This window comes from Bos mutus, chromosome 11 (assembly GCF_027580195.1).
Source record: "Bos mutus isolate GX-2022 chromosome 11, NWIPB_WYAK_1.1, whole genome shotgun sequence".
NCBI lineage: Eukaryota > Metazoa > Chordata > Mammalia > Artiodactyla > Bovidae > Bos > Bos mutus.
Window position 1 is genome coordinate 6,134,938 of NC_091627.1, and position 23,181 is coordinate 6,158,118.

The 23,181-nt window shown below is 54.2% G+C and overlaps 1 protein-coding gene across 2 annotated transcripts in view; it reads right to left on the reverse strand.

Annotated features, from left to right (window-relative positions):
• Positions 1-947: 947 nt before the first annotated feature.
• The window catches only part of ASS1 (argininosuccinate synthase 1), a 52,130-nt gene continuing 29,896 nt past the window's right edge, over positions 948-23,181 (reverse strand). For both annotated transcript variants that reach the window (XM_070378840.1, XM_070378839.1), the window contains exons 10-15: positions 21,938-22,022; positions 21,365-21,429; positions 12,227-12,358; positions 6,842-6,998; positions 2,405-2,470; positions 948-1,228 (exon numbers count right to left, since the gene is read on the reverse strand). In XM_070378840.1, the coding sequence (XP_070234941.1) occupies positions 1,183-1,228; positions 2,405-2,470; positions 6,842-6,998; positions 12,227-12,358; positions 21,365-21,429; positions 21,938-22,022 (551 nt within the window). In that variant the 3' untranslated portion in view covers positions 948-1,182. The remainder of the gene's footprint in view (positions 1,229-2,404; positions 2,471-6,841; positions 6,999-12,226; positions 12,359-21,364; positions 21,430-21,937; positions 22,023-23,181) is intronic.

Here is a 23,181-nt window from a genome sequence, read left to right on the forward strand (position 1 = left end):
AAGTTCTAAATAGTAATCAGTTGTGAGAAAAACAGTGTCTCAGAGAATCCAAGTTAAGAAATGCCACCAGCTCCCACCATACCTACCAGAGCATTGTGGTATCTGGGATTCTGTATCTGGGGTTCTAAACCAGAGATTCTTGCTTCCCCTCACCTCCCTCTTGCTTCCTTTTCCCTGTCTGCTGGTCCAAGCACAGGGCATCCCACCACGTTTAAATTCACTCCTCACTTCTGGCCATTTCCCCAGGCCCAGTCCCTGGGACTGAGATTCTGATTGGCTCAGCTCTAGTCAGGTGTCCAGCCATGGTCCAATCAAATCTGATCAAGGTGGGTAGAGTCCAGTACAAACATGGCGGCTTTGGGTTCCTGGTTTGGGGAAGAAGGATGGAGGGAACCTTGCAGGCTAGATGGACTATCCGCCCCCAACCCCACCTCCAAACCACCGCCAAATTGTCTGCAGCTGTCCTCTCTGCTCAAGCTTTTCTTCTTACTCAAGTTCTTCCTCCTCCATGATGTAGACTACTCAAGGCCACCCAGCCATGATAGGGGGGAAACCTGCTGTGGCCGGTCATGGCCACCGTTCCCAGGAGTTCATTGTTGGCTGTGGGCTGGTCTGTCCCCACCTTTGTCACTTAAGCTCTCCTGGGTTTCCCTGGCACGTGCCACAGGGCCACAGTTGCTAACAAATTGCCAGGCTACTGGGCTAGAGTCTGACCGGGGTGGTCTCTTCTGGATTCCATGGTTTTTGCTAAAGAGAGGGGTCAGTTCTTCCAGGTAAATGGGTTCTCTGGCAAAACGTGGCCTTCGGCAGCACTTTAGTCAGAAAACACAAAGGTTGGTCTAAGAAAAGCATGATCTGCCACACACACACACACACACACACACACACACACACACACACATTCTTACCCCTCTCTCTGCAGAAATAAAGAAACAAAAGACTAATGTATAATTTTTTTTTTAATTCTCCTCACTGCAGCCCCCCGCTCCCCGCCCCATCCCTCTGTCTGTGGACCACTTCTGCGGGCTACAGGGGACTATTGGAACAAAGCTGAGGCCTGGCACCCCCACTACGCTGCCAGACCCAGAGAACAAGTCACAATCACAAATTATCACAACAATTAGCAGCTACACTTGGGAGATGGGTAAAGTGAGGCGGCCCAGCTCTGCATTGTCAGCTGGTCTATTTGGCGGTGACCTTGTTCTGGAGGCGATGATATTCCTTCAGCCTGTAAACCAGATTCAAAACAAAGGAAAATGTAAATTAACAATAACAACATGCACTCAGTTCAATTAATTCAGGCAGAGCCGGGGTGGCGGGGGGCAGCTGTTTGTTAAGACGTGTGTGAAGTTCTCTTTTTATTCTCCCTCTCTCCTCTTCTGCCCTGGCCCCTCCTGCCCTCCAATCAGGATAATGTAATTAATTTATCTTAGGGGGAAAACATTGCTTGTCATTGTTGCAGACAAAGCGTTTAACTGGCGATGGGAGAAGTGAAGAGGCCATTATGAAAACCCAGTGTGTTTGGAGCCATTTGAAAGGGTTAGAGTCATAAAACACAGGGTGAAGGAGCCGGGGAGGTGGAGGTGACGGCCCGCCTGGATTCGATGTCTCTCCTGGTCTTGGCTCCAGGGATGGGAGGCTGGCTCTGGGAGAAAGTGGGTCTGTGCTGAGGGCATGTTATCAGGTTGGAAAGGAAAGAGACTCGTGCCTTCTTTTTGACCCCGTGCCCCCAGGAGAAGGAAGCTAGTGATTAAGAACCCAGAGCCTGATAGACCGGTTGCCAGGCACCGTGCCCTTCCTGGGCACCAGGGTCTGGGTGGAGTGCTTGATTTCCATGGCCTGGACTTGAACTTCCACCACACCTGTGAGGCAGGTATGGTTAACACCCCTACTAGTGATTTCCAGAGGTTCGGAAGGGGTCTGAACCCAAACTGCAGAACCAGGACTTGAACCCAGGTCTGAGTGGCCTCAGTTGGTGTGTATCACGCACCCTGGGCCATGGAGATCCGTGTCTCCAGTTAGACCTGCATGGGGATGAGAAGGCAGGAGTTGGTGACCTTCTGTGGCTCCTTTCTACCTCTTGGCTGTCTCCCTTGCTAAGCTGCTCGGGAAAGGGGCTCCTGGTGGAGTCCCTGTGGTTGGAGAGGATGGGAGTGAGTGTCAGAGGCAACTCAGAAACCCGGAACTCAAGTGCCCGGGACTCTGTCGCCCTTGGCTGTCAACAAGTGTGCCTTCCGGTCCTGCAGAGGCTGGGTCCAGAGCAGGCACCGAGGATGCTGTGGTTGAGGACAGGAAGGTGGGGCTTGTCTAGGGCACAGCAGTGGTCAGAACACCGAGGTCCCTTCAGAGCTGGCTCCCCACACCTGGAAGGTCTGAGGGCCCATCAGGGGCCAGGGCTTCTCACCTGAGGGAATTGATGTTGATGAAACCAGTGGCATCAACTGGCTCGTAGTCTCCCTGCACATTCATGCTGCAAAAGAGTGGGAGCTTGTCAGCATCCGGGGGACCCCAGCCTCACAGACACCCAGGTGTTTCCCGTGTGGATCCAACCCTGCCTGCACTCTGGCTCTTCACTGTTTTCCTTCAGGTTCAGGGAGCCCTACCCTGTCCCGGGGCTGGAGAGCAGGGAGCCACAACCCTGCCATGCAGATGGGCGGGCTGGGTCCTGGCCCTGCCAGTGCCAGCCGGGTGAACTCCTGCCACCAACCAGAGCACTGCACCCGTACCCTCAGGACACGCATTGGAGCCACCTCTGCCCTCAGGGTGTCCAGGAGGAGCCGATGATGTTCAGCGGTCTGAAGCCTGGGAGGCCGAGGTTACACACCAAACAGCCTCAGACATGCGTGACGGTGTCCCACAAGCTGCAGGGAGGCCCCAGCCTTCAAGATTTGCCCACGAAGCCTTTTTGACCTTGTCTGCCCAGTGAGTGAGACTGAGTCTAATCCATCTTCAAACCTGGGCACCCACCCCATGCCAGCTGGTCGTGAAAAAGGCACCGTCAGCTCCCATTGCCCTCAGCAGAACAGATTTTTTTTTTGTCCCCATATACAGTTTCCATCGATTCAACAGCCTTCCTCTTTTGATTGTTCTCACTTAGCTGCCCTTCGGAACCCTTCGCAACCACAGTCGTTCAGATCCGGTCACCTGGTTGTGCATCCTGGCTCCACCCCCAGCACAGACGTTAGGGCAAATGTTTTTGCTTTTTGAGCTCCAGTCTTTCATTTGTGAAACGGGACCTTCATCGTTATCATTTGTTGTCATCATTGTTTAGTCGCTCAGTCATGTCCGACTCTTTCTCGACCCCATTGTAGCCCTCCAGGCTCCTCGATCCACAGGATTTCCCAGGCAAGAATACTGGAGTGAGTCGCCATTTCTCCTCCAGGGATCTTCCGGACCCGGGGATCGAACCCCACATCTCCAGCATTGCAGGCAGATTCTTTCCTGCTGAGCCAGCAGGGAAGCCCCTCCAGCATTGTCACGGGCTCCACATAAAATGATGTAGCTGGCATCTGGTAAGCACTCAGTGCCACTAACATCATTCATTCACCTGTTCATTTACTCAGGTATTTATTAAGCACCTACTACCCGCCAGGCACCGAGCCAGATGCTGAGGAAACAAGGACCTGGCAGGAGCAGCTCCCACGTGGAGGGGCGGCGGGTGCAGACATAAGCAATCAATCACCCACCTGCCCTCGATAATTTACTGGCTGTGATCCGCTCTTTGAGGACAAGTTCAGAGTGTTGTGGCCTCACATCTGACTCCACCAGGCCACCCTCTGAATCCCCCCGGGGGAAGGGGTCCCTCCCGTTTCTCACGGGGCCCCTGTTGCATCCTGCCCTGAATTAGCCCCTTGTCTTCATGTCTGCAGAACTCTAGCCTCAGGATAAAGCGGTCTCAAGGTTCTCACTGACAAGGAGGTGGCCTGCCCCCTCAGAACCCTTCTCCAGAGAGGTAAGATGGAGGGGGGGGGTGGTGGGGGTTTGAGGGGTGGGGGGAGCTAAGGGGATCTGCTGTTTTTCCCAGACCCCGAGGCTGTGCCTTTGACTGGCTCTTTGTGGACTGTGGGCTTGTACTGTGGGCTTGTAGAGCATCAGGGGAGGTTTAAAAAAAAAAAAAAAAATCATTGTAAACTGGAGTCTCTGCACCCGGCTGCCCTGTGGCTTGTCGGGATGCGGGCTCTGGGCCTCCCCCCACCATGCCCTCGCCCTGACCTTCACGGGACCTTGAAGCTGGCACATGGAACTCCCACGCTCCCTCCTTTTCACCTCCATCGGCTCCTCTCGGGCTCAGGTGGCCAAAGTCACCAGGAGCCGATTAACAGGAAGCGGAAAAGATTCTAGGGGGCTGCTGCTTGGGACCCTTCCCTGGGCAGGGAGAGGCTGGACCAAACTAAAGCATCGGCCTCCTGGAATGGCTTTTACAGATGTTGCTGGGGTGATAAAGCTTAACACGAGCCCTTCCTGAGCCACCCACCCCTGGCCCCCACCAACCATCGAACAGACTTTGGACACCTGGCCTCACTCCTGCTCTCCAAGTTGCCTTGCCCCTTTGGAAGAGTCCCTGTATTCAGCCCAGGGAGAAAGCAGGGCCGGATCCTGTTCCCCTTCTCCCTGGCCGGCCGGCCATCTCTCATGAGTCAAAACAAACTCTCCCACCCTCTTCCCCCAGACTGGCCCTTCAGACCACCCCGGCAGCCCCTGCCAAAGAGAAGCCCACCTCTGGGACAAACCTGTCCCACCAGACTGCCTAAGAGTCCCCGAGGTGTTTCTCGGGAACTGAAAAACCTCTCTTAAAATACTGAAGTTTGGGTGGTGTGGTGGTGGGGGGGTGCACTGTGGAAAAAAGAGTTTACAATGAATTTTTTTTTTTTTTTTACCTCCCCTGACGGTCTACAGAAAACCTCTGTGCTTTTATTTTTGTTCATTCGAGTGGCTCTGACCTGCTCTGTAATTACGTTACTTTCTACCTACTGTGCCGCGGTATTTCCAGTTCTGCTACCTCTAGGGGCTTCCTCGCCGGTCCCTGTGACGCTGTCACTCAAGGGCTTTCAAGTCAGCGATGTAGAAATCAGAAAGAAAAGGGAAATGGTCGGAGACACAGTGAGAATAAATGCTCCTGCTTTTCTCTCTTTTTTTCCCCTTTCCCTTTTTACTTTATTCATTTAATCTCCCCGAGTGAGACTGTAAGGCTTAATGAAGGGTTGGACAGATTATTAGAGGCTGTAGATTTGGAGGGGGAGGGAAGAAAGAGCCAGAGAGAGAAAGAGAGAAGATAATTTGACATTTACCCCGACTGATCTAAACTGATTCGGTTATATTTATGGCTTATAAAGTGTTTAGAAAGATTGAAGGGGGGGAGAGAAGTGCAACATGGCAAAGAGAACAGAGAGAGAAAAATAATATTGACTGCCAAACAAAACTCGTACTTTAATTCCTGACTGCCTTCCGGGAGGGGCCACGCAGGGCCTGGGCCTTGCATCAGGTGGGGTTGCCTGTCCCCACCTCTTGTTTGACCAGGTGACCTCCAAAGGGGCCACTTGGCTCCATGGTCAAGGCCAGTCTCTCATTCAAGATGCAAACACAGGTACAGCTAATAGGCACCTGCTAAAGAATCTGCCTGCAGTGGGGGAGACCCAGGTTCGATCCCTGGGTCAGGAAGATCCCCTGGAGAAGAGAATGGCAACCCACTCCAGTATTCTGGCTTGGAGAATTCCATGGACAGAGGAGCCTATTGGGCTACAGTTCATGGGGTCACAAGAGTCAGACTCAGCGACTAACCCTTTCACACTTTCACCTTTGACCCAGCCTGCCAGGGCTCCCCAACCTCTCCCACAGCCATTCAGCTCCCTCACCCTGACCCATCGCGGGAGGCAGCTCTTCAAGGCTCCCTCCTGGCTCCCTCTCACCCAACTCTGTTGTTCCCCTTGGCAGTCTCCTCTTGGCCTTACCACCCAATGTCTTCAGCCTATGTTTCTCCTTAACTCTAGCCCTGTGTGTCCAACCGCCAACTATAGTTCTCCTGGCCCAAATCTCAAAGAAAACTAACCCTCAAGATGTCCAAATCCCAATGCGTGATTTTCTCCCATTCTCTCAACTCAGTCATTGCCATCAAAGTCTACCCAGCGGCTCATGCTGGAAAGCCCGGGGTGGTTCTGAACTTTTCCATCTCTCTCCCCATCCAAGCCCTTTTAATTCCACCTGCTAAATATCTGCCAAATCCATCTGCTGATCTCTATTCCCAGATCCAGCAGACTGGTCCAAGCCTCCAGCAGGCCCCACTGGGAGGCCTGTGTCCATCCCTGCCAGCTCCCACCTCGCTTAAATCCAGAGCAGCCAGAGAGGACCAAAGCCACAGGTCTGATGAGTCTGTCCTTTACAATCTGGCTCCGGGGCCCTCCCACCCTGGAGTTCTTATTGTGCCGGGGATGTTCTGGGTTCTTCCATGACTTGGACTCTCTGCACAGGACTGTCTCTCTGGAAATGCTCCCGCCCTGCCTCTCTCCCTGGTACATTCCTTTCTTTCAGAGACCAGCTCAGAGATGACTTCCACAGGGACGTGTCTCCCCACCTGCATTATCATACCCAGCCTAAGTATCCTATATCTCTGGGTGGTCCAGCACCAGCTTCCCTAATCCTACACTCGGATGATCCTCTGACTGGGGCTTTCTCCCCATCTAGCCTGTAAGTTCCACGAGGACAGAGGTGGTGTGAATGTTCTTCGGGACTGTCTCCTACACACCTTGCACATGCTTGGGAGCATCCTTGCTAAGAAAGACAGTGAGAGGAGATGCTGCACCCGAGGGTCTGTGCCCAGCTGGGGGCAGGGGTGGGAGGCACCTACCTCACGAGCTCCTCATTGTAGAGGGACAGTGGGGACTCCCGGCCAAGGATGTACACCTGGCCCTTGAAGACGGACACCTGCACTTTCCCTTCCACGCGCTCCTGGGACTTGGCAATGCAGTGGCGGACAAATTCACACTCAGGGCTGTGCCAGAAACCTGTGGGGAGGAAGAAACAAGGGTGCCAGTGAGGCCCGCTGTGTTGCTGCCCCGGGATGTGCACGGAGCTGGATCCACATGGGGCCCCATCGTGGCAGACGTGAGCCTGGGAGGGAGGCAGTCCTGTATCTGTGTTGTTCAGTGTGGAGTCCCGGCTCAGTGTGCACTTGTAAATGACCACACTGAGGAGCAAGCCCAGCTGCCCAGTCCTGTGACCTTGTAGGGTTCTCTCCCAACCCCTGCTACAATGCAGTCACCTCTCAAGGGTCAGGAGGAGGGGTTTTAACCTACTGCTTCATGCCACAGATATTCAGGGAGCTCCAGAGGTCAGGTGCTGGGGAGACAGCGGTGAAGAGACCCCCATCTTTTGCCCATGGGGGCTCAGTCTTCTCAGGGCAGCAGACTGATAAATTAGGCAGAAGACCTCAAGTAGGACTCAGATATATGTCACCGAGTGATGGGGGTGCCCAGCTGGGTGGTAGGTTTGGGGTCAGCAAGACCAGGTGTGTGGGGCCTTCACCTCTCTGTGCCTGTTCCCCCATCTGCTAAGGGGGAATGACCCTACCTTCCCCCACTCCCAGGGCCAGCAGGCTTATTGTGTGGAGGCCATGGACTCAGGACTGCTGTGAACACTGGGCCAAGAGCCAGGCAGAGCCCCACCCCTCAGGATGGGCAGACCCCTTTGAAAAAAGTGCCCTGTCTAACCCATGCCCCCTGCATTGGAAGCTTGGAGTCTCAACCACTGGACCACTAGGGAAGCCCTGGACTAGCTCTTTGAATCCTCCCAAAGAGTCTTAGTCTTGGGGCTAAATTTCTCTTAGCTTCTCTCTTTTCTGTGCGAGGAAGTTAAGCTCAAGGACTTGAGACTTTTCCCCGATCACACAGGCTGTAGTGGTGGGGGCTGGACCTGACCTCAGTGGGCCCGAGTTCTAACAACTCTGCCTTGTATGATTGTCTTGCAGCTTTGCCGTCTGTACCTAAAACAGGCCTGAGGTGCCTGAGAAACGCATTGCGCCCCCTCCTCCCGCCCCGAATCCCTCAGGCCGGGGAGGGCTGTGTGTTCAGTCCCGTCTTCCCAGGGTCTGGACAGTGGCTCCTCTCAGTCTCTGCCGAGGGCAGGGGGGCCATGATCGGGGTTGGGGGAGGGACAGGGCGAGGGGTAGGATTTCTCTGAAACGGAGCTGGAAAGGTGAGCCCACCTGGGCAGCTGCGGGGCCAGATGGTGTGTGATCTCCTGCCCTGATAAAGGGTCAGGTCAGCCCCAGGTCTGTGGCTATTGTTGGAGACTCAGGCCTCCGGGGGCACCTGCTGAGGCTGTCCGTGGGAATGGGGAGCAGGCCCTCCCTGTGATGGGTCCTTGCAGATGTCGGGGAGGGCCAGGCAGGGAGAGAAGGGGTTGGGTCCTCCCTCTCCTATGCTCACCTCCAGCTCCACCTTGGCAGGCCGTGTGGCCTCTGTGCTGTAGGTAGTCTCCTCGTTTGCACAGTGAGGTGCTACCAAGCACTCTCTAGGGGCTGTGGGGATTCAGTGAGCACTTCTGCTTTTGAGATCTGAATGTGGCCTCTGCCGGTCCTCACTGTATCCAGGGCGACAGACACCCGAGAAGGAGAGAACCTTTCCAAACCACACAGCACGATCCGGAGTGCTCCTGCCTATAGCCCAGACTCCCGTGGGAGGGGACACTGAGGGCCATGCACCCCTCCCTACCCCATGCCCCAGTGGCTCGGCCATCTTTCTAAGTCAGGGTAATTAGCCCATTAGGTTCACAGGTTGGAAGAGAGGCAGCGATGTAGCCAGATAAGGGGGCAGAGAACCCAGTAGGAGCTCCTGGGCTTTTATCTCAGGTCTCCCCCGCTGCCTCCACAGGGGTCTTGCGCTCAGGTTTCTCTTCTCAGCAGACCCAACCCAGGGTGGGGGTACAGTGAGCCCTGAGAACTGCCCTGGGGAGACCCTGAGTGTCCCAGGCTGGGGGTGCATGGTGGGTGGGGCTGAGCCAAACTCTGTATTAATTAGGATGACAATCCTCTGTGTATTATACCCATTTTACTGTTGAAGAAACTGAGGTGAGGGGAGAGGTGACCTACACCCCTAAATGAGAGGGGCCCTGAAGCTGCGGTCCTGCCAGGATGACCCTGCGGGGTGAGGTCCATGCCTGGTCCTGGAGGGAGGGTGCCTGTGCAAACTTCATACAGCCACATTAAGAAATTTGAGAATGGCGTGAGAGGAAAGACAGTGGTCACAGAAGCTGGGGCAGCTGGGAGTGGGCCCGAGACAGAAGGGCTTTCTTGGGCCTCAGTCTCCCCGGGCCCTGAGACCACAGTGGCTCCAAGGAAGCCAAGTGCCAGAGCAGAATGATAGATCTGCAGGGGGGAGCTAGACAGAACAAGAAGGGATCTGGCCCAGTGCCCTTTATCTTACAGGAGAGGAAACTGAGGCTGAGGGAGGAGACAGATTCAAGATCTACCCAGCCAGAGGCAAAGCCCTGTTCTCCTATGTTCACATTCGGAGACCAGGTCAGGCACTCTCCTAGAGGCTTTGCAAATATCTATGCAATGCATATGTGCTAAGTTGCTTCAGTTGTGTCCGACTCTTTGCAACCCTATGGGCTGTACTCCACCAAGATTCTCTGTCCATGGGATTCTCCAGGCAAGAATATTGGAGTGGGTTGCCATTTCCTTCTCCACGGGATCTTTCCGACCCAGGGATCAAACCTGTGTCTCTTGTATCTCTGACATTGGCAGGCGGGTTCTTTACCACTCATGCTACCTGGGAAGCCCATATCTATGTACTGAGTCCTCACTGTAAGACAGGCAGCCTCATCTCCATTCTTCAGAGGAAGAAACCGAGGCACAGGGGGCTTAAGGAACATGCTGAAGCTGAACCCCACTCTCTAACATTTATGCATCCCTAATGAGAGAAATCCTATCACACAGCCCTTCGGAGCTGTTGAGGGAACAGGCTGGTGCCGAATGCCAACCTTGACATCTATGGGGGCCTGGACATCAGAGGCACCTGGCTGAACTTAATAACAACTACCTGGCAGGAGCCTCCACTCTGAGGTTTCATTTCCTTTGAAACCTAATCACTGTAACCTTTGGGGATTTAGGGGGTTCAGTGGGTGACAGCAAGGACTCAACACAGGCAGCCCAGTGCAGAGGCACCAGCCCCTCAGCTGGGGGCCAACCTGTGCCCCAGACACCCAGGGTGGGCCTGTACACGCCAGTGCCCCTTGGTCACCCCTTGCAAATGGGCTCAGCCCACCTTCCCATCCCCCAGCATCTACTGAAGTGGCCGAGAACTTGGCCTCTGAAGCCAGCTTGTCCTGGGCTCCAAGCCACGGCTCAGCAGCTCTGAAACCTTGGACAAGCATTTTCATCTCACCTCTGTGCAGCTGAGATTAGGTAATACCCGGTTCAGGGCTGGGCAGCAAGAGTCGGCAGCCAATCTTGTGTGGGGAGCCTGGCAGCCTAGTCCCCGCTCAGCCCCACGGACGCCCCAGAAGCAGCCTCGGCCAGGTGCTGTCCCCCATCACAGCCTGCCACAGCTTAATGACTCTCCCACTTTGTAACCAAAATCCACCTTTCAGCATGGAAACCCCACTGAGCACGAGAGTCTGCAGGAGACAATGGTATTTAAACACCTGTCTGTACCTGGGAAGAGGGGGGGCCCTGGGGTTTCAAATCTGCTGGGAACAATGGGAGGGAAAAATAATGCCAGCCAATAACCACCATGTCGCCCTGAAACCCCGTGATGAGTTATAGCTATTCCAAGGTTTCAGAGGAAGTGAAACCTCCAAGTGGAGGGCCAGTGGAAGAGGTGAGACTTACACCAGGCTGCTGCTCTGCATGTTAACGTGCCCGGGGTCCTTCTGACACCTAGGCTGAGACTTACACCAGGCTGCTGCTCTGCATGTTAACGTGCCCGGGGTCCTTCTGACACCTAGGCTGAGACTTACACCAGGCTGCTGCTCTGCATGTTAACGTGCCCGGGGTCCTTCTGACACCTAGGCTCCCAGAGAACGGCAGGCCATCCTCCCAACAGCTGAGAGGGTCTGTTCTGACGTGATTTCTCAAATTAGGGAGACGTGACTGTTATAGAATAGGGTCAGCCCTTTCTAGAAAGGGCCAGATAGTAAATATTTTAGGCTCTATGGGCCATGTAGCTTCCCTAGCTACTACTCAGCTATGCCAGAGCCGTTCCAAAGTGGCCACAGACAGCAACATGGACACAAATGAGCAAGGAGGTGCCAAAAAAACTATGTGTTGGTGTTTAGTTGTGAAGTCATGTCTGACTCTTTTGTGATACCATAGATTGTAGCCTGCCAGGCTCCTCTGTCCATGGGATTTTCAAGGCAAGAATACTGGAATGGGTGGGCCATTTCCTTCTCCAAAAAACTATTTATGGATGCTGAAATTTGAATTTCTTATGATTTTCATGTTAAATGAAATACATATTACTTAAAAAAATTTCCTCAACCACTGAAAAATGTAAAAACTGGTCTTAGCCTATGGGCTGAACAAAAACAGGCAACAGGTTGGATCTGCTCACTCCTGTTACAATGTCTGGGATGGATCTGGAGTCAGGAGGCCTGGTCAGATGGCAGATGAGGCATGGAAACTCAGTCTCCTCACCTGTGAAATGGGTATGTGTGGCCCTGGTGGCTTCTGAGTGGGGATCTGGCCCATGTAGTGCTCAGGCCCTATTCTTGGTGAAGGTAGGCTTTCTCTGGCTTGAGGCAATTCATGGAGTGGCTCTGGGTTCTGCCTGGAGACAGGCTGACCTGAAGTCCAGCCCAACTTGGCCACTTCCAGTTGGGTAATGCTCTATAAGTTCCCTTTGCCCGGAGCCTTGGTTTCTGGCTGCAGCTCTCTTAGGAACTTGGGGGAGGGGGCCCTCCGGGATGGCTCGTGTCCCCACATGGTGCCAGGTACCCGGCACATGCTGAATGAAACTTGGCAGGATGCTGCCCTGGCCCCCTCTGCAGTACCATGGGCTGCAGGCAGCAGAGCAGCGAGACGCCCCGGGGAACTGGCGCGCTTCCCTCAAGACCTCATGAACAAGGCAGGTCCCACAGTCCCCTCCTCGCTCCTTGCCTCCTGCCCTCTCTCCAGCCCTTTCAACCTGCATCTTCCAGGCTCTAGCGCAGGTGGCAGTGGGTAAGTTGGGACTGGAGGAGGAGGGTGCCCCTGGGTCAGGGAGGGGAGGCAGCCCCTGCAGGCTCTACGCACCCGTGTAGACCAGCTCGGCGAATTTCAAGCCGAGGCCTTGCTTGATTTTGCGCACTTCCCGGTCCATGGTGAAGGCCTCGATGTCTAAATGAGCGTGGTAAAGGATCGTCCCCGCTGGGGTCTCGTAGATACCTAGCCATTTTTCCAGGCAGGGGGAAGAGAAGAAAAAAAGAGAGAAACGCATGAAACCCAAACTGTCAGCCAATGACAAAAAAAAAAATAATAATAATGACTCGTCTGACAGGAGACAAGCCGGTCGGACCCATTCACTCCCAGCTTGCTGCAAAATGCATCTGCCATTATGTTCACGCTGGGGCCACGACAGTCCACTCTGCGGCTTGCGGAGAAAATGTCTAGATGCCCCCCTTTGCAGAGGCCCTCAGATGCTGGAAAATGACAGGGTTTCAGAGCCGTTCCCCCCTCCTCCCCAACTCATGCCCACCGGCCCGCAGCTGAAAACCTGTAATTAAACCGATTCTGCTGGAGCCCAGGGCCCTGAACGTCCCTTCCTGCCTTCCCCTAGGGAGCCAGGGGAGGGGACGGCTGTTCACACACATGCACACGCGTGGACACGTGTGCACACACATGCCAGTTTCGGCTGGCGGCTCCCCTGCAGCCTCGTCTTTGCTGAGAAATCCTCGCCACCTTGGTCAACTCGGGGCTGACCCCACTGTACCGATGGGGAAACTGAGCCTCCCGGGGGGAGGGACGTAGCTGGAGTGGAGCTGGGGACGGTCCCTGAGTGGTGCTGTCTGCTTCCCTGTGGACCAGCAGGTGATGAGACCACACCTGGAAGGTCGCGGGAAGACGGTCTTGACCAGCGTCCTCCCCATCATCTCTGGCCTGAATCTTCCATCTGCTAAACAACCTGCTTGGACCACACCACCTCCAAGTGACAAGGGGGCTCCTGGCCCCGCGCTGAGTGTGGCCCTGGGAGGGAGATCTGATGAGTGGGCACCATCCTAGGTTTGGGGACACTGAGGCACCAAGAGGTGGAATTGGCCCCGGCAATCCTGGCAGTGTAGCCCCATGAGTCAAGTTCGGGTGAGCACCTTGGATAAACCTGCCTTGTGTCTGCTGTCCTGATGAAGCGGTCATAACCCTCCCCGACGAACGCCACCCCCAAAAGTCCCTTTCTTCCCACCAAATAGTGTTATGGCGTTAAAGGGACAGAGTTTTGGTTTTCCTCAAAATTTACGTGGTCATCTTTCCACAGGAGGGATTCATACGCCCACGTTCATGGCAGCATTATGCACAAGAACCAAAAGGTGGACGCAATCAGAATGCCCAACAATAGATGGATGGATAAACAGAAAGAGATATTTCCATAGTGAAACATTCAGCCTTAAAAGGAAGTCCTGATACATGCGAAGACAGGATACATGGAAATCAACCAGAGACAAATCACCAAGAGACAAATACTGTGTCATCCTGCTCACGTGAGGTTCCTAAGAGTCCAGTTCATAGAAACCAAGTGGAAAGCTGGGTGCCAGGGGCTGGGGAGGGGGAGAGGGGAGCTGGTGTTTAACGGGGCCTCGCTTTGAGAAGATGAAAGAGTTCTGGAGATGCAGGCTGGTGCTCACACAGCAACATGAATGTTGTCCTTAATACTACTGAACAGGACCCTCAAAACAGTTTAAATGGTAAGCTTTATGTTTTGTATTTGTTGTTGTTCAGTTGCTAGGTCATATCCAACTCTTTGCAAACCCATGGACTGCAGCATGCCCGACTTCCCTGTCCTTCACCATCTCCTGGAGTTTGCTCAAATTCATGTTCATTGAGTCGGTGATGCTATCTAACCATCTCATCCTTTGCTGCCCCCTTCTTTTGCCTTCAGTCTTTCCCAGCATCAGGATTTTTTCCCAATGTTTTGTATATTTTACCACAATTTAAAAATGCTTAAAAAAAAAAAAACAAAAACCAGAAAGGAAGAGATTGTTTAAACTCTGAAGTTCATAGGGAACATGACCAAGGTTGTGTCTGATGTAAGTAGCCAGAAATTTTCTCCTCTGAGAACTTCTCTGGTCTTTAATCTAAGTCTGGGAATCCATAGAAATGTCAGGGCCCATAAGGATGGCCTGTATTTTCCTAACTCAGCTGCAAACTCAGGATTCAAACATCCTTAGGCGGAAACTCAACATATACAATTAAAGACGAGGTCCAGCTGTGGGGAGCAGAAGTCCCCCTGCAAACCCTGGACTCCACAAGCAGTCCTTAAAAATCCTGATTTGGCACAACACACCCATTTCACAGATGGGGAGACTGAGACCTGCCTCTGAGTTTTCCATCTCTGCACTTGGTTGCCTCTTAGGCCTTTTGCAAAGTGATCCAGTGCTCACCAAGCATGAAAGGGACACCCAAATCTGAGGTGCTGTGGCCAAGGAAGAGTGTTCCCAAGGCTCTGAGGTGTTCCAGAGTGGAAAAGAGCCTGTCTATGGGGAAGCGGGTCTCTTATCTGCAAACCCCCCACATCCTGGGGTTCGGGGACATGCGCAGAGAGGCAAGGCGTTGCTAGGACACGCTGGTCCTGTTTCACTCGTGTGCCTGCAGCTCTTGGGCCACTTCTGCTGTCCTGAATCAGTTGTGGGGGTAAACACAGCTGTTTCCCTGGTAGGAAAACACCACCATCCCCCAGTTCACGCAGCAGGCCCAAGCCCTCGACTCCCCGGGGAGTGCCTCAGGCCCCCACCACCCCTCATCATGACTCTCATAAACACAGTTCAAACCGGCTCTGTCATCCGCGTCCACGAACTGCCTCAGAGACACAACCCCGAAGGAGCTTAGAAGGGCTGACGAGGTGGGAGACAGGTGGGTGGCTGAGAAAACGACAGCGTGAGACTGGGGACACTGGACACAGAACGCCTGTGAAAAGCAGACAAGCACTCAGCACAGGCTCTGGGCTGGCGCCTTCTGGGGACAGTTGTTCAGTCGCTCAGTCGTGTCTGACTCTTGGTAACCCCACGGACTGCAGCACGCCAGGCTTCCCTGTCCTTCACCATCGCCCGGGGTTTGCTCAAATTCATGTCTGTTGATTTGGGGACACTAGGGAGCCACAAACAAGTGGCTTCCGATGACCCCAGGCCAGAGAAAGGCCTGATGTTTACAGCAGTCTGTTTACAATGTTAGAGGGCTGCAGAGTTTTTGGAAACATCTACTTCCAAAAAAAAATAAAAAAAGACAGAAATAACCACAAGGTAAAAGGGGCAAGCTTTCAGTTTTTCTAGAAACTTTATCACCAAGAGTCACCAACAGCAAGATAATGGCAAAGCCTTATTTGTCTTCTCATTCTAGCAACTCAATATATATATCTAGCAACTCAATATATATTTACTATATACCGGGCTTCCCAGGTGGCTCAGGGGTAAAGAATCTGCCTGACAATGCAGGAGACGTAAGAGACACAGGTTCGATCCCTGGGTAGGGCTGATCCCCTGGAGGAGGAAATGGCAACCCACCCCAGCATCCTTGCCTGGGAAATACCATGGACAGAGGAGCCTGGTGGGCTATAGTCCGTGGGGTCCCAAAGAGTCAATCAGGTCCCAAAGAGTCAGAACTGAACTCTACATACTAGGAACTCAGTATTTACTGGACTAGAAATGGGCCTTCTAATTCTTCCTGATTATTACTTTTGCCACATTTTGGAAAAACCCAGAAACTTTCAAAGCCCGTTCTTACACACACAGTCACAACGGCAGGCCAAGGGCAGGAGCTGCCCTCATCTTTAGCCCCTGGGGAACCCAGCTGCCTCCTTGCTCTCCTGTCCACACCCGGCCAGCTGAGTCCAAGCTGTATTCGTAGATCAGGAGTGCAGCCCAGAAGTCCCTCTCAACTTATACCTTTACAGTTGTTCAGCGCAAGTCACTTCTGCTGTGTGACCTCGGGCTGCCTCAGCCCCCTCTGTGGCCTAGGCAACCTGCCTGTAAGAGGAGAAGGTGGCAAGTGTCGACTGCTCTTTTGCCTAAGTCCCACTGAGACGCGCCTGAAGGTGAGCACCCAGACACAATGGCCCTGGTGCGCATGCGGTTTCGTTTCTGGAACGCTGTAGCCAGCTCCCTAGCATCACCTCCCCACAGTCCAGAGACGAAACAGGACCAGTCGCTGGCAGGGTGAGAGGACATCCATGCTTTCCATCAAGGAAGAGCTATGACTTGTCCTAGCCCTTGACCCCCGTTGTTATTTAGTCACTCAGTCGTGTCTGACTCTTTGTGACACCATGGACTGTAGCCCGCCAGCCTCCTCTGTCCATGGGATTCTCCAGGCAAGAATACTGGAGTGGGTTGCTGTTTCCTTCTCCCGGGGGTGGGGGGGGGTTGTCTTCCCAGCCTGGGGATTGAACCCGCATCTCCTGCATTGGAGACCAGTTCTTTACCACTGAGTCACCTGGGAAGCCCCTGTCCCCCACCACCACCCCCAAACTGCGCCATCAGAGCTGTCCCCAGGAAAAGAACAGAGAGTGTCTGGTGGACAGTCACCCACCGCTGAGCCCTCAGGACCAGCCACACGACCGTCAGCCCTCCGAGGGCGCTGCGGGAGGAGTCGTAGGCGAGAAGAGAAGCCGCAGCCGTGAAACACACCAGCACAATTAATATTCCCGTTCCTTGCCTTAGAAGGTGTTAAAGTTAATTGTGACTGATCAAAAAGCTTGTTTGCAGGTTGCTGTTGTCGTGTGTGTGTGTGTGTGTGTGTGTCTTAAAGCTTTCCTTCTCCTCTCCACAGGGGTAGGGGGTACAGATGATTTCTGTGTATTTCTTCTGGGGAAAAAAATGACTTAAAAAAAAAAACCCAGTGACAGAATCCTGATGCTTAAAGACTATGGATTTGGGGCTTTTGACAGTCGGCATACAAACCACTGCGCAAAAAGAAGGAGGAAATGACAGCTGAGTCTCGGTGTCGCTGGGGAAGAGACAACAGACATCTTCCGAGTGACACGCACAGCGGATTCAAGTGTCTATTTTCATCTCCCCGTGTTTACAGGAAAAAGACAGAGGTGTCAGCGGTTCTCTGCGGAGCGGCTTCAATCACACCATAATTACTGCCGAGGAGCGGGTGGGGAAGAAGGGCGAGGAGCTGGGGGGCGGCCGGGGTGGGGGGAGAGTGGACCGAGGAGGAAGAGGTGGGAACCAAAACAGCTGCGGCCGCTTAAATTTTTCTCATCTGTTTTCCCGAGGCTGCCAGGTTAGCCCAGAAATTGAGCAATTTGGCAGAATTGAGTGGGATCGGCCAACTCGGCCGGAGGTGCGGGGTGGGGGGGCGGTGGGAGGGCAGAGGTGGAGGTTAAGGCACCTGGACCACTGCCTCTGGTCCTTTGGGTAAGCAGTGTCCAGAGGAAGGGATTCAGAAAGGCCAGGGGAGGGGAGCTGGGCTGGAGCCCAAGAGCTCCCCGATTAGATCCCATGGCCAAGAAGAGAGGCAGTTGCCATGGTGATGGGGAGGCAAGTCCCTGTGGGTTGCTAGCCTTCCTCTATGCTCCCGGTGCCCCGCGGGCCCTACCCTGGGAATCAGGGTGGGCCTCTGACGCTGGCCACTCCGGGCTTCTGGGAATGCGAACACCTTTGCCTCACAAGTCTCCCTCCAATCTGGAATGTTCAGTCTGAGCGGAGACTCTGGGAGGTCTGGAGAGGCGGGCAGCAACTCTTAAGTCTTTCTTCGCCAGAAAGTGATGGAGTAAGGAGGAAGTGAGAGAGGAGGGGAGGATGCGAGAGAGATGGGAAGGAGGGAGGAAGATGGAAGAGAGTGGAAGGGAGGAGTGGAGGGGAGAACAGAAGGCAGGTGAGGAGGCGAGTGCGGAGGGAGTCACCGAGGGAAGCGGCAGAGGCGAGACCCATGGGGCCAGGCTGGGGGGAGAAGGTGAGGGAAGGACCAGCGCCAGCTCCTTCTCAGCTTCCCTCCTGCCTGCCTCGCCCCCCTTCTCCTCCCCACTGATTTCATTTACTTCACTTAATTAGCCCCCCTCCAGAGTTAAAAAGATAATGTGATAATGACGATGTGAACAGCCACAATACAGCAAAAGCTACTCCATCTGCGGCTTCCCCAGCCCCCGGCCTGCTGACCCCATGGCCCCAAGTGCCACTAACCTGGCCACCCCAGACCTGATACATTAGCACTGCCAGCTTCCTACCCACCCACCCTCCCCCAACCCGGCAAAAAAAAAAAAAAAAGCCTTTAACCAATTTCAACTCTAAGCTTTGTAAAATCAATACAAATGACATTTCCCCCTTGTACATCAACCTACGAACAATAGCACCTTCCTGCTCTGCCCTCCATATAATTGACAATTAACAGCTTTTCCCCTGACTGTAGACCTAATAAAAGTCTCGTGGGCGAACCAACGATGTCTTCCTCTATTGCCCCTCTTTCTTTCTCACAGTGACTTATTGGGAGTGGAGAAATAAAAAACAAGACCTCCCCCTAAAATTAAGAAGCAACTTTCTTTTCTCACTCCCCAAGTCAGAAAATAGGCAAGGTAGAACTTGCAGAGAGAGAGAAGGTGAGATCCTCTAGCATGCCCACCTTTGCCGGTGGGAGTTGCAGAGCCGGAAAGCAACTTGTCTGAGGATACACAGCAAGCAACTCTCAGGCTAAATGCTATGCTTTTAGAGAAAGCCCCTCAAAGGTGCACACGCAGTGCTTGCGCAGAGTGAGGGCTATGCTCCAGGAATCTTCACCTCAGGTGGATGGTAAGAAGCAAGGGAGTTGGAACTGAGCGCTAACCTCATGGCTCCAATCTTCAAAGTTCAATCTGGGAACAGGTAGGAAGCCTACCTCCAGGCACGGCACCCACTATAGGTCAACACAGAGGTGTTCAATCTGCCCAACAACCCATTTCATGGATGAAGCCTCTCTGAAGAGGCTACGTTGCTTTCCGAAGGGTGATGGAGCCAAGGCAGGCAGTCGAGTCTGGTGCCCAAGCCTGGCCCCTGACACCCGCCCTTCCATGCGCCTCTGCCAGGCCTCCAGGAGGCCGGCCAGCCTCACACCTAAACCACCACCCAACTGGCCACTTGGGGCTGCTCCTGCCACTCACACTGGAAGGCTCCCACTCCTTTCTATCCCAACTTCTTCTACCGGGTAAAGTCTATTCTCCTGCCACCTCTTTCAGGATGCGTTCCCAGAATAGTCCAGTCCACTTGGGTGCCATTTCACAGAGTGATCTCAGGCGATCTGTCCATCGTCAGCACTGTTGATTTACATCCACAATCAGTGATGCCTGCCTTGGACAGAGAAGGGACACGATCGTGGTACAGACTGGACAGTTCCCAGAGGGCAAAGGCCGCCTTGACCCTTTCAGCATCCCTATGGGACTGCTGCATTCAAGAAGCTCTTCCACTGGGTCAGTTCCTGCTAACATACACGGGCTAGAACCCGGATCTGCCCCAGTGCAGAGTTCAAGCCCTCAGCCCTCCACCCCATGCCTCTCTGGGACTCGACATTAGTCCTGATCCTACCACCAACGTGGCTGTGATTTTGAGCCTTGGTTTCCCCGCCTATAAAGCAAGGGCGCTGGGCTCTGGCTCGCCGAGGTCCCTCCGGGGTCTGCCTCAGATAATTTGCGTTGTGCTGCCTCCCAAGGGCAAAGTGAGACAAAAGGACGTTTAATCAGATGTTGGTATAGGTAAGACACAAAGGTAAGAGAGGGTACAAGGGAGCAGCTAATTAGTAATATTGTTCTCCACAAGGTCTTCTGAGACTTTCAATTAGGTTGTTTTTCACAGTAATAGTCTTGTCAAGGAGGGAAAAAAAACACACACAGGAGGCAAAGCCACGTTGCTTCCTTCTTCCCCTTTTGAGACATAAATTCAAACAGGTCAGAACCAGAATGATCCAACTCCTGTCCCAACGCCTGCCACATTGCACCTGCAGAAACTGAGCTACCAAGTCCAACGTCATCAGCCAGGAGCTGTGAACCTGAACTCCACGTGAGAGCCCTGGCATCCTGCCTCAAGGACCAATGCCCTGACCTGAAATCTGCCATCAGTTCTCTTTGGATTTTAGAGTCTCAGTGAAAAACATCCCGAGGGACAAAGAGCCATGACCTTGGCCTGGTTTTCTTTAGCTGTGCCATCTTTTTAAATTGACCTTAGCAAAGCGAGCTGAACACCTGCTCACACAAGGGACCTTAATCCCACCACCGGTACTCTTAACGGCTGGCTTGCCCCTCCCTCATGGAAGTCAGAAGCACGCACATCACTTCATCACGGGGGACATGAGATCTCCTCAAACGGGATGGGGGTTGGGTGCAGTCGAGACGACCCAATGAGGGACCGAGAGGGAACCATGGGCTCTGCACCTGCTTTGGGACCAGCCTCACCTCCTTCCAAGCCCAGCCAGAGGTGGATATGGGCCGGGCAGCCACTCAGCACCAAGGCAGAGCCCCACCCCAGCATCATGCAAAAAGTCCAGTCCTAAAGGAAATCAACTCTGAATATACATTGGAAGGACTGATGCTGAAGCTGAAGCTCCAGTACTTTGGCCACCTGATGTGAAGAATCCACCCACTGGGAAAGACCCTGATGCTGGGAAAGATTGAAGGCAGGAGGAGAAGGCGGCAACAGAGGATGAGATGGTTGGATGGCATCATCAACTCAACAGACATGAGTTTGAGCAAGCTCTGGGAGATGGTGAAGGACAGAGAAACCTGGTGTGCTGCAGTCCATGGGGTTGCAAAGAGCCAGACACAACTTAGCGACCGAACAACGACCATGTCATGCTCATGTCATGAGACAGGCCCTCAGGCCCTGACTGGCTCATAGCGCCCACCCCTGGCGAGATTCCCACCCTGCCGGGCCCTCTGGCCTCCTCAATGTCACCTTAATGACCACGAAATTGGCCCTACGTGGCCTGCCTCTAAGCCTGGCTGACCCGCCGCCCAGGGCATTGGAGTGCCTGACCTCCGGGCCCTGGGCCCGCCTCCTCTCTCCTCTGTACCTCTCCCTGCTCTGGGGACAGCTCTTCTCCTGATGCCATCAGAAATCAGTGGCCAAGTGTCCCTCATCCCCACTTCACATAAGGGAAACTGTCTGGCAGGGTGAAAGGACTTGCCCAAAGTCAGCCTGGGAGTAGCAACGCTGGAACATGATGGTGGGTGTCAGGGGCCTCTGGGAGCCGAGCCATGCCCCCAGGGGTGGCGACCAGACTTACCCCGGGACTTCATCCCGATGAAGCGGTTTTCCACGATGTCGATGCGGCCCACGCCGTGCTTGCCACTGTGAGAAGAACCATCTGGTCACTGGGGGCCATGTGCAGGGCGTCAGGATTTAAGACTCAGAGGACATCTGAGCCGGGTGAGTTGTCCAACCACCCATTGTACAGGTGGGGCAACTGAGGCCCAAGGAGGGAAGGGATTGCCTGGGACGCACAGCGAGCTCAGTGTGCAACTTCCGTCACCCCCACCTGGGCCTGGCCTGGCGTGGCACCCAGCCTTCCCCACTGCTCAGCTGTCCTTCTAGCCTGGTCCCCAACCCAGCTGAGACCTGGGAAGGCTCAACTGGACCATCCCCGGGGGCAGAAGATGCTCTGGGGTTGTTCCCTTCTAAGGCCCAGGGCCACCGGGACTCTTGTACAGAAGCAAAGGGCCCTACGCCTATAGGGCTGGTGCCAGGGCTGACTGCAGGACGCGGGCCTGTCCTCCTCGGCCCCTAAGGCTCGGGCCGGGGCCACCAGCCACAGCAGTCCAAGCAGGGGCTGGCCAGTGTGTTCCCAGCAGACACTCACGCGACTTCATTCAGGTACAGGAAAAGCTCCAAGGCTGTGCTGTGGGTGGTGCCATCCCCGACGTTGGTCACCTTCACGGGGACCCCTAGGGCAGGAGGAGAGGGCAGGGGGCCCATGGTCGGAGCTCAGCGGAGGAGTCTGTGGCTGCCACTCCACCCTCCCCCTCCGCCCGCAACGCCTTAAATGGATGTGACAGATATGGACTCCAAATGACTCCTTGAGAAGCCCAGTGCAGGTTGAGGCCTGCTGGGGAGAGAGAAGGGGCGAGAAAGCCCCCCAGAATGAAAGGGAAAATGCAATAAAAACGCTCTCCCCCACCCTTCCCATTCTCTCTGCCCCTTTTGCATTTAGGGGCTGTGAAATTGGAACCAGGCCCTGAACTAATTGAATTTCACGCTCCGCCATTGTCTTACGATGGAGGACCTTCTGTCCCACCAGTTACCGGGGGGCCCGCCTGGCCGAGGTGTGGCTGAACTCACACACACACACACACACACACACGGCCCCCTGCCGCGTCTGTCAGGCGGACCCCCACGCCCCGACCCCGCACCCCAGATCGGGGCAAGAAGATGCCTGTTTCAGCCGGCGAGCTTTTGGAGGCGCCCGTGAATTCTGAGAAGTCGGGTCTGGGGCGGCAGGAGGAAGGTGACCGCTCGGGAGGGAAGTCAAGGGGGTGGCGGGAGGGGGGCGGTGGGTGGGTTCGGGGTTGACTTTGAATAGCAAGGGGCACTTTCTCGAGCGGTGTGAAATGAGCAATAAATGTATTAGCGGCCTAACAAGAGAGCTGTAACAGTGACAAAGAAAAGCTGTTCAAAGTTGGCGGCTAATCTCCCACCCATCTGCCCAGCTCATTACCATGGAGCCAGCGATCGGATGCCAATCAGGCCTCAATAGCGGCTTTCGAGTCTTTATTAGCCGGGCGCCGCTTGGAGGGGCTTCGCTCAGGGGCTGTCAGCCTGGCCATTCTTAACCCCCATTTCCAGGGGTTTTATAACTTGGTTGTAAATTGCTATTAAATGTAAGTCTGCCCAATAATGAACCTTAAGCCCCTCTGCCCACCGCCCCGCCCCCACCCGCCTCTCCCCTCTCAATTCTCTCCCTCCGGTCCTATTGTCGTCCTTGCAGGGCCTTGGATAAGGCCTGCCCCCAGAGACGAGCAGACATTGCTGCTGCCGCCGCCGGAGAAAGCCTCTTAGCCTTTAAAATAGTTAATAATTAGATTAAAACTTCAAATAAATTAACTA